Source organism: Solea solea, chromosome 17 (assembly GCF_958295425.1).
Source record: "Solea solea chromosome 17, fSolSol10.1, whole genome shotgun sequence".
Lineage (NCBI taxonomy): Eukaryota > Metazoa > Chordata > Actinopteri > Pleuronectiformes > Soleidae > Solea > Solea solea.
This window is the reverse complement of record NC_081150.1, coordinates 20,677,614-20,698,543: the sequence shown is the minus strand read 5'-3', so window position 1 is coordinate 20,698,543 and position 20,930 is coordinate 20,677,614. Positions and strand designations below refer to the sequence as shown.

Below are 20,930 nucleotides of genomic sequence, written 5' to 3'. Positions count from 1 at the left end.
TTATGTGGTGTTTGGATGAGAAATGCAACAGATAACAAAATTATTTACTATAATAATCCCTTAGGGAAATTCTCTCTCTGCATTTAACCCATCCTCTACTAGGAACCTAGAATTAGGAGAATTAGGATGACACACACACACACACACACAGAGTTGGCTCAAAGATAAATAGCTTTTATTTTTGGTTCCAGTGGCAAATGATGACAAATTCATACTCTGCACACAGTTCACAGCGACTGGAAAACCTCCATAACCTGACATGCTGTGAAAATATGACCGCGTCTCGACCTACAGTGAGAAAACATGAATTGAATCAAAATCCAGCGTTGACATGCAAAGATATAAAACCCTAAAAAAATTAAGCTCTGCTCTTTAACGTCAAAGTGACGTAAAAACTAAGCGTCTCACACGCACAGTTCCTCAGTTCTTGTGCTTTTTCAAATAGCCGTCGTTTCGGTGGCGAAGGCAATCTGAACCACCGTGAAGGTTCGCGCTGAGCGGTTGCCATGACGGCAAGCGTGTTCGACCTCCTCAGTTCTTGCCTCCCGCCGCAGAGGTAGAGTGTGCGGACACCGTCGACTTCCTCAGCTCGATTTTCATCGACTGGTTCTCGGCCCGCGACTCTAACCTCGTCACCGCCGACACGCCCAGAACTGCCTTGCTGGTGGGTTTCAAACCTTTTGATACAGGGATCCGTGTGGTCGCGATCCGAGCCGACTGCACATCCGGACTGGGCTGGAAAACAAACAGCAAAACAACATAAGGACACAGGAAATGACATTAAGGACAATGTGTGTACTGGTTTTACGTAGCTGTGTTTCACTACAATGAACCATCTCCACCAAGTCAAAAGACCATGTTCAGACCAGGTGTCATCCAGCCTGAGTGGGATCTGATCTCCAAGGATTTGGATGTAGGCAACTGGGCTGTTGCTCACACTTTACTCCGAAAATAATTAGCTCTAGCATTTGAAAGTAGCATTTTGTAATGGAGAAATACAAGGGAATACTAATTATATGGTGAGCTGCTGGTCTACTGCTGCCTCGTGTGGTCACTTTGTGTCACTGAGGTAAATCTAAATGAAGGATTTTAAATGCTGAATTAAGAAAATAAGACATTGGAACTTACTGACTGTGTGCTGTGGTGTTAAAATCACTGATTTTCTCTATGGGGTTTGGTGTGGGAGCGTGAAATCACAGTTTTCACCTTCTCACTGTAAGTTTGAAAAGGGAGCTGCATTTCTGCAGTTTGTGAAAACGTCAAACTCTTTGTAGCTGTGATTCGTTAAAAGGGAGGAAATTATGTCAGTTGGGAAATTTGTGAATTTGTAAATGAGACCAGTAGGAGGTGTTCTCTTCAGAGTGGGATCAGGTCATTCCAGTGTTAGCTCATACCAGTGACATCACGTTAGTGTAACGTTGCTGTTTTATACCTGGAGATAGTGCTATCTAGGGAGCACACACCACGCGATTTCATTTTTACACATTTCAGAAGCAACTGAAACATAAAACAAAAATCATCCAGTCATTGATTTGTTTGTCAATCAAAGAGGAAAATGCGGTTCATGCTGCTTTAAATCGTTTGCACATGTCCACAATGTTTGATGCAGACCTTTATGAAAATAGACGTTTCATGACCTCTCTGACTATGACTGGCCCATGTAGCACACGTTCCAGTCCAGTAGGTGGTGCACTCTTTTGTTTTTGGTCGAAAAAGAAGACGAGCAAAGAGGGGCCACTCCCCACACCTTTATAACCCAACACTCGAAAGAATACAAGGATGAACACAGGAACTGGACATCCTGAAGCAAGCATCTATGGTTACCATCTTAAACTTTTGACTAAAAGAAGAGTGCGCCAAACAACTGGCCTGGAAAGTGTTGTGAGACAGTGGCATGTGCAGCCAGCAGGTACAGTCCACGCAGTCCTTGCAAGCAACACTGCAGACATGAGCAGATAAAGACATTTACATGAAGACCCTAGCTGTACTCTTTGGACATATGGAAGCAGAATGTATGACCCAGACTAACAAGAATCCTAATGACTGAAAATGTCTGTACACACATTTTCTGGTGCTTTTCCTCTAGTCTCATTTCCAGAGGACTTGAAATGAGTCCACAGGAGAGAACAGTAGGAAAATCTCCAGAAAATTCACAGCAAGATTGTGGGCAAGTGTCCCGTCTCCCAGGTGCCATCGTTTGCCAGAATGTTCTGGAAAGATTCCTCCTGCGTCTGAACCCCCGAAAACCCCTTGCTGCATTCTTTACATGCTATAGAAAGTGGATTTGCTATGACTCACCACTGACTGTGTCGGCCTGGAGGCTGCAGAGGTGATGGGTGTGATCGTTATGCTGCTCGTCATTTTGCCTGGAGTTGTCTTTCCCATCGAGGTCTGGTGTGGGGAGCGCAAAACCGTCCCTGTGGAGGCTTCTTTGCTTTCTGAGTTCATACCAAGAGTTCTGAGCGTCACCATGGGACTGCTGCGTCCATCAGAAGGTCTTTTAAACTGCGGACCCAGGTGGATGTGGATCTTATTGTCCTCTGTTGTGATGATGTTGCTGTTGCCATTGTATTTCCGGACATTTGAAGGCACAGGTTGCTTCTCTGGGGTCATTTTGATCACAGTTCGGCCTGAAGTCATTTCGTGAGGCTCGGATGATGCGCACGCTTCTGCCACAGGTGTGGTGCTGACTGTGATGATGGATACCGGAGATTGAAGGCCTCCAGATCTGCTGCTGTTTGTCTTCTCCGGACTCCGGGCCTTGGAGATGGTAGTTATTGTGACAGGAGATTTTGCTCGATTAAGACTTCCCGTCATGTCGCAGGCTTTGCTCTTTGACATCACAGTTGTGGGCTTAGGGACGATTGTAATGCGAGGTTTCTGGAGACCGAGAGTTGGGATGATGGTGGTGCTTGAGAAGAAATCTTCAGCTCCAGGGCTGGTGATTTCCAAAGTGGCAGTGCTGTTTTCATGATCTGGGGTCACTCGGATGTGTAGTGGATGGCCTGGGTGTGATGCCCCGTTGGTCTTTACCGATGTCATCTGATTGAGGGTGATGGCCTCTTTCTTTTTCATCCAAGGAACCCATGATTTACTTGCCCCAAGTTCTGCAGATGCTGGAGGGTATCGTTCAAGGACGGTTGGCTTCTTCAGACCCCGTTGTCGGAGGTTACTCATCAAGTGGTTTTCCTCAAGTACTGATTTTCTGATAAAGCCTGCTGTCGTCTCATCCTCAGAAAAGTCACCAGCTATAGCATCAGTCTGAACCGCTGTAGAAGTAACCTGGACATCAACCATCCTCCTACCGTTCATGCTAGGCCGCAATGCACGGCTGTAGCACTTGGTGGCTTCCAGCTCCTTGGTAAGGCAGGCCACTTCCAGGGTCATGCTCTTCCTCTTCTCCTCCTCTTCCATGAATCTCTGCTGGAGCACAGAGTAGTCCACCTGCAGCTGGGAGAGCTGGTCCTCCTTGTTCATCAGCTCATGAATCTTCTCCTTCAGGGCCAGAACATCTGCCCGCAGCTCTCTGGTTTTAGTCTCCTCCATCTTGTAGCGAAGTCTCAGTTCGGCCTCAGGACTCTGAACCTCGCCTTTCTCTATTGCTTTGTTTCTGGCAATCTGACTTTTCATTTCTTCCAGCAGCTTAGAGAGTGTGTTTGCTTTGTCCTGCTCTGTTCGGAATTTCTTCTCCAGTAAATCGTACTCATCCTCTGTTTTCATCAAATCTCCCTCCACCACCTCCAGCTGTTTGAGCCTGCTCTTAAGTCTTTCGATTTCCAGTGTTAGCTCTTTTACTTTGTTGTCTTCATCCAGATTCTTGTTGGCCCACTTCCTCTGCAGTTCCCCCCCCGACTCCTCCAGTCCGTCCATTCTTATTTTCATACCACTTAGCTTGCTATTTAGAGCTGTACACTTCTCCTCTTCACTTGCAAGTTTAGTTTTCAACTCCTCCTTCTCTTTGGTCAGAGCTGATATTTTCACTTCCATTTCTGACTTGAATTTGAGAAGTTTTTTGCTCTCGTCAATCAGCTTCTCAGTGACCTCTGTGACCTTGCCTTGCTCTGTTTTCAACATTTTATTCGTATCGTCACTTTTCTGCTCTTCCTGTTTGAGTCTCTCTGCCATGTTTTTCCTCTCATCGACCAGTATGACAGTGAAGGATTTCAACTTCACAAGATCGTCTTTGAGGACCATTTCTGTCCTTTCAAACTGTGACTCCGATGATTCCAGTTCTTTCAGTCGGGTTTTCACTTTCTCCAGCTCTCCGGCCAGATCCTTCACAACACGTTTCTCTCTCTCCAGGTTGGTGTGAAGCTGAGAGCACTCGCCTTTGCTCCTGCTGAATGCCTCCTCCAGTTTCTCCAGTTCAACCATCCTCTTCTGCAGCTTGTCCACCTCCAGCCTCAGCTCTCTGCTGTGGTTCTCCTCATCCTGCAGCTTCTTTCTCAGCTCTCTGCACTGAGTCTCAGTTTTGGTGATCTCCTCATCCTTGCCCTCCATTTCCAGCACCCTCTTCCTCAGTTTCTCCAGCTCCGCCATGAGAGATGAGTTGCCACACTCCCCTTTGCTGATCTTCTCCCTCAGCTCCTGCAGGTCCTCGTCCGATTTCTGCAGCACTCTGTTGTTCTCCTCCAGCTCTTCGATCTTGTTTGAAAGTCCTGCCAGCTTCAGCCTCAGCTGTCGGCTATGTGACTCCTGGTAGGCCAGCTTTGTGCTCATCTCTTCGTGCTCCTGAGCAAACTTGGCTGCCCTGTGCTCCAGCTCGGTCTCCAGCTTGAGGACCTTCTGGCCGTCCTCCTTGGCAGCGTCAGAGACAGCTGCCAGTCGCTGCTCTCTTTCCTGCAGCTTCTGGGTGAGTTCCTGGACCTTCTGGCTCTGCTGGTCGATCTGCTCGATGTGCAGCTGCCGCTCGTCCACCAACATCAGGGCAAAGGACTTGAGCTTCACCAGCTCAGCTCTGACCTTCTCCAGCCTCCTGCTGTGGTCCTTGTCCCTACGAGCTTGGTAGGCCTTTTCCTGCTCCAGCAGCCTCTTGAGTCTAAGAACCAGACAGAACAAAAGACAACGTTATGTGAGTTTTGAAAGCTAACATCAAACATATTGTTCCAGTGCAGATGTCAACAATCCTGAATCCATTTTGCGTCAAGGATGTTGGCAAATGTGCTCACAATCATGAATGATTAGATGCAGGAAAAGTTATTTTTGAGTGCTCCGACGTCCTCGGGCTCATTTTTTTAATGAGCCCTGCAAACACATCTGGTTAACAAGACCGGGCTAATGAGACCAGGCGAGCAGAACAAACGCGGTAAGCAGGACGGAGGAGGGAAAACAAAGCAGATCACAGCTGCAGGTCAGTGAGGTGAGAGCGTATGAGACTCAGCAGAAGCTGATGATTTTGATTTATGGTTTTAAAAATGGATAAGAAAGTTGATTCAGAAGTTTTCTAACTTGAAATATTTTTGGTATTATTAGAGATGTTACATAGGTACGATTTTTGGAACAATGACTGAACTGTTACTGACAGGAAGTGTCACAAATGTTTTGGTAACAATAACCAGTGAGGAACAGAATCTGTTATATTTTTGTCAACGCTAAAACACAACCCCTGCAGTTTGCAAAATAAAAGTCTCAGTTTTCTCTTCATCCACACTAAAAAACAACCTCACAGTTTTCAAAGTAAAAGTATTTCTTTTATTTGTGTCCACACTAAAACACAACTCTGCACTTTTCATAATAAAAGTCTCAGTGTTCATCCATACTGTAACACCACTCCCACAGATTTCAAGATAAAGGTTCCAGTTCCCATTTGTCTACACTAAACACACACTAAACACAAGCCTACATTTTACAAAATAAAAGTCTCCGTTTTCTGTTCATCAACACTAAAACTCAACCCCTGCAGATTTTAAAGGTCCCATATAATACCTTATTTCTCCAAGTTAAACTAGTTCCCTGGTGTCCTAATGAACATGTCTGTGACATGCTTTGGTCAAAATACCATAAGGATGAAGCACCATAGCAGTTCAATAACCCTGCTAAACCCGCCCTTTTCAGAACGCTCGGTTTTGTGCCTTGTCCCTTTATATGCAAATGAGACACAGGCAAACACACACCCACTTCTTCCAGGGGGGGTGTCGACGCCGACACGCTCACACTACAATGTTGAACGTTGAACGTGAACCATGGGAAGAACGTGGCTGGTGGAGGAAACTTTGCGGTTCAACCATATGTTTGAACCAGAGTCCGACCCTGAACAAGAGGAAGCTACGGAAGAAGTTGTTGTATGTAGACTGCAACAGGACGTGTCAGAATGGTCAGTTATGAGCTCTATTTGACCTTTTCCTAAAAATTTGTGTGTTTGTACGTCGGTTAAATACGGTCGCTGACTAAATACGGCGACCGCTGGCCGCTGTTTGTGTAACTCACTGCTTATAAAACTCTAGATTTGTTTCAGTAACTAGCATGCTACTCCTGTGTTCTCCACAGCTGTGGGAATGTAAAAGCACCGATTATTAATCTTCTGATCAGTCCAGAATTGTACTGACCAAGGTTCATAAAACAGTCTGATGTGAGGTGGTGCGAACACACAAACACACGTTTGATGACTTTATCCTGCTTCATATATAAAATCCTCTGAGGCTGGAAGTTTGTGTAAAACACTGTGCTCCACTGTGCAGCCACCAACAGCACACTTGTCCCTCCGTGTTGACATAATACCGCTCGTCCTCCCTCGCCTGCACTCTCGCATTTTATAGGGACAAGGTGGAGCTAAGGTGGAGCTCTCAAAGTAAACTTCCTGCTGGGGTGGCAACATTTGCGGTGAAATTCGCATTGTGTCGTCACAATCGCAGGGAATTCAACATCACGTGTTTTATCGCCTATACTTACACTAAGGGGGACCACGAAAACATGACTGAGTATTCTTTTTCCACACTTTGGCGGCTGGTAGGGCCTCCAGAGTCCCAAATATAAGTATTAAAATGATTAAAACGTTGATTTTGCATAATAAAATAAAAGTTTCAGCTTTTTGTTCATCCACACTAAAGCACAACCCCTGCATATTTCAAAATAAGTCTCAGTTTTCGGTTCATCCACACTTAAACCAAACCTCTGCATATTTCAAAATAAATGTCACAGTTTTCTCTTCATCCACACTAAAACCAACCCCTGCAGATTTCAAAATAAAAGTCTCAGTTTTCTGTTCATCCACAATAAACTAAAACCCACTTATCAGTTTTCTTTTGTATTTTCAGTTGAGCTTGTTAAAGATAATTCCTGTTACTGACAAGATCAAATTGGACTGAAAATATCACTGGGTGTTTGAACCTGAAGTCAGATAATTGGCAAATAAATATAGTTGTTTCAACACAGTTCCTGAATCTTTACACCATCACAGATTTTTAGAGTTGCATCTGCAAATAATTTAGCCTTGGTGTGGACACTGTTGACACTGGAGCTCTGCCAACACACTTCTGAGAACTTGACACGCCTGCGCTAATGTGCTGCTGGTGGATGTTTAGCTAATCTCTGCAGGAGATGCGAGACACCAATGGTCACATGTGACAAAAATGTAAAAGTCAGAGTGTCAAAGTCACTCTGCTCCTGCAAAAGACTCTGCTCAACTTACCAACGCGATAGGATGCAGGAAGGATTTCATCCATATCCGAGAAGCTTTTTAAAGCTCAGCAAGGGACCAGAACCAGGACCAGAGCCAGAGCTGCTGCTGCTCCTGCTGCTGCTGCTGCTCTGAGTCTCACAGGATCAGAGGGAAGCGACTCTGCTGGGAATTAGCCATCACATTCCAAACATGTCATCAGAGGACAATGAAAAAGGTGGATGTTGTGCAAAACAGCACTGCTCCACTGCCTGATGATGTCACCCATGTCTCCATATATGGTGCCCAGGAGTGAGGACACTGAGGAGGAGGACGAGGACATGTCCTCCTCTTCTTTCTAACATTTGCTGTTTTTCCTCCTCGGGGAGAATAAAAGGACAACTGTGCAGCAGGTGTGACACTGACAACACTGTTGTTTTTCTTTTTGGATAAAAACTTTTACCCATTTGTCTCCATGCATGTGGCTCTTGCGGGGCCCCAGCCGTGTTTCCATGGCAACGCGGCAGCAACAATACAGGGCGAGACGTTTTGCTTTTGGACAGGAAAATACCAGAACTTATCTGATGCTCATAAACATCAGCAGGACAAGAGAGAAGAACGTGAAGAACATCACGTTTTCTGTGAGTTAGAGGATGAAAACCCTGGACGATGTCGTCAGCGCTGACATGACACTTCCTGTCCCCAGAGAGGGCGTGGCCTCAAGAAAAGACAAGGACCTTCCTGAGAAAACGATCTCTGTTGATGAGCATTCAGTGCGTTCACACCACAGATCGTAAACAGAAAAGGACCTCCAGGTTCTTCCTGAAGCCAAATAGGAAGTGACAATATATTCAGTGTCCACTAGAGGGCGGCTCCACCGGTTCCGGAGTTTAAAAGGAAGTTTATCGTACAATGAGCTTCTCATTCGATTCATAACATCAAAAAAAGAAATTAAGAGTTAATGGTCTCAGTCCCACAGTTTTCAAAATAAAAGTCCCTAATTCTATTCATCCACACTAAAACACAACCCAGCCATTTTCAAAATAAGGGTCCTATTTTCCGTATGTCCACCTTAAAAAGAAACCTCAGTTTTCAAAATAAAAGTATTCTTTACATCCACACTAAAACACAACCCAGCAGATTTCAAAATAAAAGTCCTGTTTTCTTTTCATCCACACTAAAACACAACCCAGCAGATTTCAAAATAAAAGTCCTGCTCTCTTTTCATCCACACTAAAACACGACCCAGCTGATTTCAAAATAAAAGTCCTGTTTTCCTTCTTATCCACACTAAAACACAACCCAGCAGATTTCAAAATAAAAGTCCTGCTTTCTTTTCATCCACACTAAAACACAACCAAGCAGATTTCAAAATAAAAGTCCTGCTTTCTTTTCATCCACACTAAAACACTACAGCGCAGCAGTTTTCAAAATAACACATTGATAATAATACTAATCTTGTGTGGATGAACAGAAATGAGTGGATTCTGATACAAACGTGTATATGAATTCTTCTGACGTCACTCACATTCTTCCTCTAGTGTCTGTCATTAAAACCTTGTTGGCAGATGATGAAGCTGCAGAAAGATTCTTCCTGTTCAGATTTATTCATAGCCTCAGTGATGACAGAAGCTCATCACACAGAGTTAGAATTAGAGGGAGGAGGAGGAGGAGGAGGAGGAAGCCACAAACACTCTGAGCCCACAGCAAACACAATCACACCAGGAGGCGCTGATCTGCAGCTAATTATAGTCACACTCAGATTCTGCTGTTTGTCTCATTTTTAACTGCGTCCACTAACATTAAAGCTGCAGTAGGCAGCATGTTTTTATGGTAATTGATAAATAAAGTCTCACTTTCTGTCCGTCCACACTAAATCACATCCTTACAATTTTCATAATAACTGGTTGTTTCTGTTCAACAGTGCTAAAACACAAACCCAAATCTTTCAAAATAAAAGTCTCACTTTCTCTTCATCCATACTAAAAACAAAACTCCCCAGTTTTCAAAATGGCACGTAATGATGTTATCATTATTAATCTTCATCCACACAAAAACGCATCCTAACTTTTCAAAATAAAAGTCTCACTTTCTTTCCGTCCACACTAAAACACATCCTCACAGTTTTCATCATAACCTGTTGTTTCTGTTCAACCGTGCTAAAACCCAATCCCAGTTTTTTCAAAATAAAGCTCTCAGTGTGAAACACAACCCCCACAGTTTCCAAAATGAATGTCTTACTCTCTGTCTCACAACACTAAAACAAATCCTCACAGTTTTCAAAATAACACGTAATAATGATGATGATGGATAAAAGAAATTAGTTTAAAAAAAATCTTCATCCACACTAAAACGCAACCCCACAATTTTCTAAATAAAAGTTTAACTTTCTGTCTATCCACCTAAAAAATGCAACCCTGCAGTTTTCAAAATAAAACTTTCACTTTCTGTCTATCCACCTAAAAAAATGCAACCCTGCAGTTTTTAAAATGAAAGTCCCAATTTCTGTCTGTCCACACTAAAGTGCAACCCCATAGTTTTCAGAACCACGCTAAAACAGAAATACAATTTTAAAACATTATTTCACCTAGATTTTAACACAATGGACCTTTAACGTTCAGTTTCTCTTGATGCCGTTTGTTTCTCAAAGACGTTAACTGAACTGCCAGATCATTTCTGACGATGATGATAATGTGTGAAAACACATTCCTGTCGGCTGCAGTCAGTGTGCAGGAGTGAGTCGACCCTGAACTCACACAGAGAGAGTGATGTCATTCCCCGCAGAGATCCTGCTGCGTGATTACAACCTCTGTTTACTCAACAACTGTCATGGACTAATACATCGACGCCACAAACACTCTCTGCTTGTTATCAGGCGTTTATTACGACCACACTGATTTGTACTCGAGAGTTAGACAATGATTAATAAAAAACAGGAAACTGAAGTTTGTAAACTGCTCACAGTTTACACACCAAAGCCCAGAGAGAAAATCAGTGATTTTAACATCACAGCACACAGGAGTTGTTGATCCACTGCTGCCTTGTGTGGTCACTTTGTGTCACTGAGGTCAATCTGAACAAAGGATTTTAAAAGCAGAATTAAACAAAATATGACATTAGAACTTAGTGATGGAGGCAGCAGTGGACCAGCAGCTCCTGTGTGCTGTGATGTTAAAATCACTGATTTTCTCTATGGGCTTTGGTGTGGGAGAGTGAGTGCTTTACAAACACAACTTTACTTTATCGTTAGAAAAGTCTGTCTGAGTTGAGCCTCTGTGTCCCAGGCTGATTGTCAGCAGCAGGGGGCGCTCACAGGCCAGTGCGTGAGCGGCGTTCGCTCACCTCTCTCGCTCCTGCTCCAACAGGCCGGTGAAGTCGTCGCTCTTGTTCATGAAGTCGGCGTGTTTGCGCTTCTCGTTGTCCAGCTCGGTGATGGTGCGGCGGTGAAACTTCTCCGCCAGCAGCAGCTGCTCCAGCATCCGTCTGTACGTCTCCTTCTGTTTGTCCTCCAGACGCTCCAACTGACGACGACACGAGCACAACAACACAACTCAAAACACACAGATTATCCACGCCGACTGTACGAGTGTGTGTGTGTGTGTGTGTGTGAGAAAGTGTCCACACTGAGCTTCACTCTGAATACTTTCACGCTCAATGGACTTTTGTTCGAAGCAGAAAATCATGTTCCCGTCACAGAACTGCTGCGACTCATCGCAGAAAGGACGATTTCACGCTCACATGTCATTCTTCTCTTTCATGAATGAAAAGCACCAACAAAATAAAAGATTACACCTCCACATACATCATCTGCTGCTGCGGCTTTAAAACCCTTGAAAATCTGTTTAATACACACGATGTTTGTGTGTATAATCATATATATTTTGCAATTTTTTGGGTAAGTTTTTACGTCATAGAATTTTATTTTTTACATTACAACTTTTAGGAAGCACAGGCTAATTATGTTAAGTATTTTTGTTGCTGTTTCACACATAATTTAAGATGGTTTAGGCTTAGATTTCACTCTCCTCTTACATTATCCAAAGGCACCGCCAAAATAAAAGCTTAGGCCACATTGTGTGTTGCAGCTTTAAAACTCTTTAAAATATGTTTAAATACAAAAAAGGGGTTCACTGAATAGCCGGCTGTTTCTGCTTTATAATTTTTTACATTCTTTATATAATTATTACATGTAATAAATGTATAATCAGTATTTCTCCTGTCAAATATCAATGTTTACACCACGTTGTGCCTTTGTATTAATCATATTTTGCAGTGAAAACACCCTTTGGTTTTTTTGGGTTTTTTTTATTCTCAATTTCTGTAAATATATTTGTTTATAATAACTATAATATAAAAGTCAGTCAGTCATCATCTACCGCTTTATCCTCCACCAGAGGGTCGCGGGGGGTGCTGTGCCAATCTCAGCTACATCGGGCGATAGGCGGGGTACACCCTGGACAGTTCGCCAGTCCATCGCAGGGCCACACACAGATAGAGACAAACAACCATTCACTCTCACACTCACTCCTATGGTCAATTTGGAGTGTCCAATTTACCTAATCCCCACATTGCATGTTTTTGGACTGTGGGAGGAAGCCGGAGTACCCGGAGAGAACCCACACACACACGGGGAGAACATGCAAACTCCATGCAGAAAGGCCCTTGTTCCAACCGGGGATCGAACCCGGGTCTTCTCGCTGCAAGGCGAGAGTGCTAACCACTACACCACCGTGTGGCCCTATAATATAAAAGTATAAAATAGAATTGTTAATGGGAGCTGCTAATTATGTTTCTCCTCAGGATTCACTGTTTCTATACATTCACAATGATTGTGAATGAACAAAACTGAACAATACTATGAAAGTAAATGTCCGCAGCAGGTGTTTCCATACTCTTGAAAAGCACCAGGGGGCAGTAATAGGACCATATATATATTTAGTCTGTCAAATGATGGGACGTATCACTCAATCTTTGTGGATTTAAAGTGCACAGTGAACTCTTCTCCTGCCAACATGGCGGCGTAAACAAAATCCTTCTCTAAAATGTCATTTTACTGTACGTGATTTTTGTGCGGCGTCTAACTTCCCGTCCTCACCTCGGCCATGGGTTTCTCGTACACGTCGTCCGTGCTGCTGCTGCCGCCGCCGTGGACGAGGACGCCGTCTCTCTGCAGCGCCTGCAGAGGTTTGATAGGGGCGGCCGAACCGTAGTGAGCCTCCAGAGTCTCAGGTCTGGTTCTATCTGACTTCAGCAGACCGATGACGTCTTCTCTGGCCTGAGGACGAACATTTGTATGACATTCAGTCACAGCAACGTTTGATTTCAGACGCGATAAACTGTACGATTTCAATAAACGACAATACGGTCAAATCTAATGTGACACAAAGCGAAACAATTCATCATCAGATGCGCTGCTCTCTGTCTGCTCGAGGTGGAACTGCAGCTGTTTGACGACCATGTTAGCTCTGTTAGCTTGTGTTTAGCTCTGTTAGCTTGTGTATACCTCTGTTAGCTTGTCTGTTAAGCTCTTTCAGCTTGAGTTTAGCTCTGTTAGCTTGTCTGTTTAGCACTTTCAGCTTGTGTTTAGCTCTGTTAGCTTGTCTGTGTAGCTCTATTAGTGCGTGCTTAGCTCTGTCAGCTTGTATTTAGCTATGGTAGCTTATGTTTAGCTCTTTTAGCTTGTTGTTAGCTCTGTTAGAATGTGCTTAGCTCTCTAAGCTTGTCTGTTTAGCTCTGTTAGCTTAGGTTTAACTCTGTTAGCTTGTCTGTTTAGCACTGTTAGCTTGTGTTGAGCTCCATTAGCTTGTGATTAGCTCTGTTAGCTTATGTCTGACTCTGTTAGCTTATGTTTATCTCTTTTAGCTTGTCTGTTTAGCTTTGTTAGCTTGTTTTGGAGCTACAATGTGAACGTATGAACATATGAAGGATGGTTTAAGCTCCAGAAGAAGCAGAAAGTTCTCACCTGAACTTCTCCTTCCATGATTCCCAGCAGGTGAAGCAGCTCCTTCTTTGACAGATTTGGCGTTGGCGTCCTCCTGCTGTCTCCAGCTCTCTGAGGTGTCTTCTTTGTCCCAGTCCTCCCGTCCTTCTCCTGTCTCTGGACTCTCATCTTCCTCTTCATCAGCCCTGGTGTGTTCTCCTCCTCCTCCTCCTCCTCCTTCTCCTCCTCCTGCTTGAGGAAACCGTTGGTTGGTTGGATGTGTCCGTTATGGTCTGGACCGTCCATGGTGCAGTTCCTGGACCGCATCTTTGTTTTACCTGTGAATTGGATAAAGAAAACTAAGAAACCCACTCATGTCATGTAAACATGTAGATTTAATCTCATTTTCAAGCACTTTTCAAACCTGGAAGACAAGGATTTCAAGCAGCAGTAGGAACCCTGAGAGTAGCTCCGAGGTCTTTGGAGGGAAAGGTTAGCTAAATTAAAACCTGGTATGTGAACAGTATGTACTTTTATCTAATCTGCCTCTTCCCTTGAGCACAAACAGACAGGAATCAAACGTCCACATGGTCGGGAGGCTGTTGGCACTGCACACAAACAAAGCGGAGATGAAATGAGCGAGTGAGCGGCTCTCGTCTGCTCTCTTGAGTCCTGACACCAGATCTGAAGGAGGTCAAAGTTCCCGTGAAAGCAGACCATGACTCAGCCACGGAAAATCCTGGAAGCTAAGTGTTAGCAACAACGTTAGCATCACCTGTTATTTATAGTTGTTTCAGGAGAGAAGCCAAGATATTTCCACAGAGTGTGAAACAACCATACTTATGTTTGTATAAGAGCGGAGTCGCTTTAAAATAAAAAGCGGCTTGGTTTTTTTCTGTTTCCAAACCCCAGAGAGAAAATCAGTGATTTTAACTTCACAGCACACAGGCGTCGTTGGTCCACTGCTGCCTCCAATTCAAATGTCTTATTTTGTCAATTCAGCATTGAAAATGTTCTGTTCAGATTTACCCCAGGGACACAAAGTGACCACATGAGGCAGCAGTAGACCAGCAGCTCCTGTGTAAAATCACTGATTTTCTCTATGGGGTTTGGTGTGGGAGAGTGAGTGGTTTACAAACTTCAGTTTCCTGTTGGAAAAGTCTGTGTAATGTCTCTTTCACACAAAAATTGGAGGGTTCACTCAGGATTTTCAAACCTAGGTGAATTTGCAACTCCAATCCCATTGGCAAAAACACCATGGTTTTAGTGTTACTTTGTTGCTATTTTACTTCAGGGTGTCTATAAATTGCTCATTTACATGAGCTTGTTGATTAAATAAATAATATTGAGCACTGTACCAAATTCTCAAAAGCTTCTAATTTTTAATGCTAACAGCTAGACGATGAATGCATGTGCTAGCGTTGCAGAGCGATTGGCTGAAAGTTGGTTTGGTTCTAAACAGAGTTAATTGTTCTGTGTGACCTGAATCTTTTACCTCAAAGTTTTAGGACGTGAAAATGAAATGCTATTAAAAATATGTAGAGTTTAGATTTGATGTGAAAGTCTGATAGTGTAAGAAAGGATCCATACCGTGATGAGACAAACTGACTTTGACACAGTCAGAGTATAAACGCAGTCGCAGCTGCTTCTTAGCCAAATTTTAAAAGGAGTATTTTTAGGGTCTCTCCGCTTGTGTCTGGACTCTAACAAGAGCTTGGAGGCGATCACTTTATAAGTCATCAGCAATCCCTCACATGCCTGAACCTCCATGTTACTGCACAGCTGCCGCTCTCAGCCTCGCACACCCCAACACAGTGACACTGTAAACAGCTGCTCAACGTCGACCCACCGACAACACGTCAACACTGTGAAACTGAACATGTGTTTAGTCCAGTTCAGGATAAAATAGTAACACTCAATGACATTTTGTTATGCACTAATTGTGTATCAATTGTAAACTTGTAAACCTTACTTGTCGTGTTACTTTGTGTTATTTGTTACAATCACTTCCTTCAACACAGTTCAAAGTTCCTTCAACACGGTTCAAAGTGCCTTCAGCGCAGTTCAAAGTTCCTTTAACGCAGTTCAGAGTTCCTTCAACGTGGTTCAAAGTTCCTTCAACGCAGTTCAGAGTTCCTTCAACGCGGTTCAAAGTTCCTTCAGCGCAGTTCAAAATTCCTTCAACGCAGTTCAGAGTTCCTTCAATGCTGTTCAGAGTTCCTTCAACGCGGTTCAGAGTTCCTTCAACGCAGTTCAGAGTTCCTTCAACGAGGTTCAGAGTTCCTTCAACGCAGTTCAGAGTTCCTTCAACGCAGTTCAGAGTTCCTTCAACGCAGCTCCCAGGTTTTGGTTGCTTTGTAAAGATGGAGGCATCAGGAGAACAAGCCTCTAAGACAGTCAGGCTTGCTACAAGTGAAAACATGGAAAACATTAGTTCCGAGATCAAGATGACTATGACCTGCATGACGGAGAACCTTCCCGGTCTAATCTACAACAAAGATGAGTTTACAGAATGCTCTTGTGCTGTGAATCTTTCCAAATTATTTTCGGACGACAACCTTGAAGACGTCTTCAGAGTCTGTCACTCTTCACCTCACCAGTGACCACAACAGAAGCTGAATTAGGAAGTGGTTCTATTGGACTGAAATTATTCAGGAATTCTCTTGGACTTAGATCGATTCTTCACATGTTTGAGTCCTGAGGATTCTCATAAATTTGTCATTTCGCCTAGAACAATTCTAATGGAGCTGGACTTCTCCTCTGTCTTCCTCACTGGGACCCATCTTCTTCTTCTATGTTTTCTTTCTTGCTGTTTTATGGCAGTTGGCATCTGAAATTTTGCATGTCTACCGTCTTCCATGACTTTCTCCAGGACAGCTTCCTCCTGCACCTCAGCTGTGTCTTCAGAATGGCCCTCACCAGCCTCCTTATACTGGACCTCAACTGTCTCTTCAATGTGGACCTTAGCTGTCCCTTCACTCTGTTCCTCAACTGTCTCTTCAGACTGGACTGTAGGCTGGACCTCATCTGTCTCTTCTTGGTGAGGTTGACTGTCCTCTCTTTTAGCTTGGATCCTTGTGGAAAGATGAAGGTAGAGTGACCGCTGAACACTGAGCTGAGATCTCAGTTCCTCCATGTCTCTCAACACAGACCGTTTCTGTGGTATCTTCTGACAGAAGGTGTCCCTCTCAGTCCTCAGGTTTTGGAGTAAGCGCTGAAACGTTGACACACTGTCTGCATGACACTGCTTTTCCCTCTGAAGTTTTTGCTGAAGGAGGTTAATGTTCTGCCCCTCTTTGTGGAGATCAGCTTCACACCATCTCATTCTCTCCTCGTGGTGTGAAGCTCTGAGGTTCTTCAGCTCGTCTTGGATGGTCAGTTTGTTCTCCCTCTCCAACTCAAGCTCCACCACCGTTCTCTGGCAGAACGCTCTATCCTCTGCCTTCATGTGGTTCATGTAGAAGCGGGTTCGCGCTGCAGTATTCTCCATAGCTTTGGTTTCTTCATGGAGTCTACGCTGAAGGTCACCAATCTTCTGCCTCAGTGTGAGAACTTCAGTGTGAAACAGTTTACTGCTCCGTGGTGAAGCAGCTTTGAGTTTCTCAAGTTCTTGCTGGAGAATACATATTTTTTTACCGTCCACACAGAGGTCATCTGCCATCTTCATACGGATCTCCTGCAGGTAATACTTTAGATTTTGTACTTGAAGTTCATTCCTCAGGATTCGGAGAATTCTTTGTTTCCTCCTCTCGGTCTCAAGCTCCTCCGCCATCTTCTGATTTTGTTCATCATGCTTCCACAGTGAGAGAACTTCAGCTTCATGCCCGTGTGAATCTCTGATGCTCCTCAGTTTTTCTTGAAGGAATCTTTGCTTCTCCCGCTCCATCTGAAGCTGAGTCTCAGGTTTGTTGATTTCTTCTCTTTCTTTTTCTCCTAATCATTTTCTGCAGATGTACATTGGGAGACGCTCCCCTCCACAGGAAAAGAGTTCAGAGTTCAAAGCCATCAAAGACACCTGATGAGGTTTTTTACTGATCATATGAATGAAGGCTTTATTGTGAGCATGTAAACACAAAACACATTTTTTTTTTGTGCCAAAAGTGTAAATTTTTTGAGTTTAGTTGCGTCAGTGTTTTCATCTCCATGGAAACGAAACCACCACAGTGAGACATACAGTGCTCAGTACAGTGCCTCAGTGATATCAGTCATATCAGGCAGCGCTGCTTGAAATAGCGACGCTTACAGTCGGGGCTTGAATGTCACCACCGGCTCACGTTACCATGTTTAGCGCGTCACCGCAACATCAGAAATAGACGCAGGCCGAGCATCTGGAACGCAGGCGTGAACTCGTTCAAACACACACACACACAAAACCATCGCTTTAAAGCTGTAGTACGTAACCTTTAAATATAATTAAATAATGTCTGTTACAAGATTCTTTATGTAGTTGTGTGCAACATTATTACCAGGCATGAAATTCTTTGGACTCAGTGTCTCCTCAAGATCTCATTGAACAATTTTAGCTGGTGGCTAGTTGTTAGCATGTCCAGCTATATTCAGTGGCTTTTTAGCATACGACTCAGCATAAATTCTTATATTATTTGCAGGTCAAAGTTCAGAGGCAGGAACTGTAGAAAATGTTCAGAGTGTCCAGAGCAGATGCTGAGTTCCATTCACATCTGGGAGTGAATTTACTGCGTTCCTGTTGAGAAGTCGAGAAAAGAAATCATGGACGCAAACCTTTCCGGTCTAGCCATTGTTAGCCATTGTTAGCCACTGTTCGCAAGACCAGTCAATAACAAGGCTTGTGTTATGCTACTCACGTTAACGTTGTAGCAACAAGTCTACAGTTAAAGTTTGGTTCTTGGTAAAAGTAGCAGTGTTTGCATGGTGGCAGCCATCTTGGAATCCCATGTTGGGGGTTGGTGAGGTTGTTTCAAGTTGCAAATCTGTGTTCCAACAACAAATGGAACGCACCATTAGCAGAAGTGGGACTAACATCCATCTGTCCATCCATCCATTATCCGAGATAGGGTCGCAGGGCCCTACAACTTCCCCTCCCCTGGCCACATCGTCCAACTCTGTCTGAGGGCTCCCCTAGTGCTCCCAGAACAGCAAGGAGGTTGAATCTCTCCACTGAGTCCATGGTCTGCCCAGAGGTCTCCTCCCTGTTGGACATGCCAGGAACATTTCCTAAGGAAGGTGCCGTGGGTGGGATCTTTACTGGTTGCCCGAACCACCTCAACTAGCTCCCTTCCACGTAAAGGATCAGCGGTTATACCCAGAGTCTCTTCTTGGATGACTGAGCTTCTCACCTTATCTCTAAGGGGGACTCCAGACAACCTTCTGATGCTTGTACCCGCGAGGACAGTAGACCGGTAGCTCGAGAGCTTTGCCTTTTGGCTCAGCTACTTTTCTACCGCCAATTTCATGCTCCATTTTTCCCGCACTCGAGATACTTCTGTATCTCCTTCACTTGGGGTAAAGACTCATTCCTCAGCCAGAGTAGGCGATCCATCGGCTTCCTACTAAGAACTATGAGCTCTGACTTAGAGGAGCGGATTCTCACTGTATGTTCAGTTTTAGTCGGACGAGCGCAGATGTTTGTGAGTCTACGTTGCTTCAGACTCTGTTACTGTCTGGACTTTAGTCGGAACATTCAGGTGAGTTTTAGCTGCTCGAGATAAAACTTCACCTCTGAGTCTCAGTGAGCTGTGAGAGAGCATGTCGTCGTCCCTCACCATGTTATCTGCTGCTTTCAATGCTTTCATACACGCCTTCCTCAGGAACACAACGCTGGACCCAAACTCCCCTCTGCACGTCCACTCCTTGTTGTGTTGCCATGGGAACAGCCGCTGCTGTTATGAAAGCAAACATGAGGGCAGACACTGCTGAGCGTCATCAGTTTCCCACACATCACTGCTCTGAATTAGCATCATGAGCTCATGGTTCCCGTCTTATCAGTGACTCTGTTACAGATACACCAGTGTGGTCCATAGAGAAAATCAGTGATTTGAGCTCGCGGCGACACAGGAGCTGCTGGTCTACTGCTGCCTCGTGTGGTCACTTTGTGTCACTGAGGTGAATCTGAAACAAGTTTTTCAAATGCCAAATTGACAAAATAAGACATTTGAACTCAGTGATGGAGGCAGCAGTGGATCAACAACTCCTGTGTGCTGTGATGTTAAAATCACTGGTTTTCTCTATGGGCTTTGGTGTGGGAGAGTGAGTGGTTTACAGACTTCAGTTTCCTGTTGGAAAAGTCTGTCTCACAGTGAGATAAAGACGTGAAACACAAACATCGTAGACTTAAACTGACGTAGATCTTTGTGAGCTGAGTCTTTTGTTCAGAGGATAAAATCTCTCCTTTCTTCTTTCTTTCTGCTGCAGATGCTAAAAGCAAAGGATTCTGTGAAAAACAGTGAAAATGATTCACTGATTCCTCGAGGATCTGAAACAACAGTTAGTGGATTATCGCTCAAACCTCTTCGATGGAGCGTTTATCAGATTTCTGCATTAAATAACACGTGCAACAACAACAGTGACGGTGACAGTGACGGTAAAGAAAGCAAAGCTATTCATGGAGTCTCAGGGGAGGTGGGCGGGGCCGAGCAGTGCAGAGCAGAGCATGCTGGGTATGATAACACAGATGATTTTCCCTTAATCTGTGATTGATTTAGTTTCCTCACTTTTCCACTTCAAATGTAAGGGTTAATCCCTGATAATCTGTTTAGTCACATGGTCATACATCATGCTACACTTTTGTCACCAAAGTTGCTGCAAGATAGATCGATATTAAGTTATTTATGCAATAAGATACTAAAATAATACAAATATGACAATAAAGTATGAAAGTGTGAAGTAATATGAAAAAATCTGTCGATTTAATGAATATTGTTATATGAATGATTTTTATTGAAGTTTTTGTTGCACATTAAAAATACAGAAGCCTTGTGTGTCATTGAGGTTTATGAAATGACAATAAATATCATTCTATTTCAACATAAATAGAGTTAAAATGTGTTTATTTGTTTGTAATCAAATCATAAACAGCAGTGAATAAATGACTCTTACCTAAACTCTCTTTATTCTCAGTACAGTAGTGAGTCCAGATCCAACAGTGAGTCCAGATCTTTGTGACACAGTGAGTCCAGGTCTTTGTGACACAGTGAGTTCAGGTCTTTGTGACACAGTGAGTCCAGGTCTCTCGTGCTGCCTTCACTGACACACCATCACTACATTACTCCAGTCTTCAGTCTCTTTTGTGCTCGAGTCCAGTCAACACTGTCTCCTCCTCTGTGTCAGGGACAACAGCGTGTGAAGTGTCTCCTCTGTGATGAACTGAGTTTAAATGGAATCAGAGAGAGAGACAGAGAGAGAGAGAGAGAGAGAGAGAGAGAGAGAGAGAGGTGAGAA

At 43.9% G+C, this 20,930-nt stretch overlaps 1 protein-coding gene across 3 annotated transcripts; it reads right to left on the bottom strand.

Annotated features, from left to right (window-relative positions):
* Positions 1–153: 153 nt before the first annotated feature.
* On the bottom strand, positions 154–20,679 carry LOC131443280 (filamin-A-interacting protein 1-like). Of its 3 annotated transcripts, none has more exons than XM_058612752.1 (7): positions 20,589–20,679; positions 13,939–14,122; positions 13,557–13,852; positions 12,690–12,869; positions 10,937–11,115; positions 2,299–5,038; positions 154–735 (listed from the first exon to the last, which is right to left on the bottom strand). In XM_058612752.1, the coding sequence occupies exons 3-7, from the start codon at positions 13,839–13,841 to the stop codon at positions 532–534; spliced, it is 3,588 nt and encodes a 1,195-aa protein (XP_058468735.1). In that variant the 5' UTR covers positions 13,842–13,852; positions 13,939–14,122; positions 20,589–20,679; the 3' UTR covers positions 154–531. The 3 variants fall into 3 exon arrangements, with proteins under 3 accessions (XP_058468735.1, XP_058468737.1, XP_058468736.1); XM_058612754.1 differs by having other exon boundaries at positions 13,939–13,992; positions 20,589–20,607; XM_058612753.1 differs by lacking the exon at positions 13,939–14,122 and having other exon boundaries at positions 20,589–20,669.
* Positions 20,680–20,930: the final 251 nt, after the last annotated feature.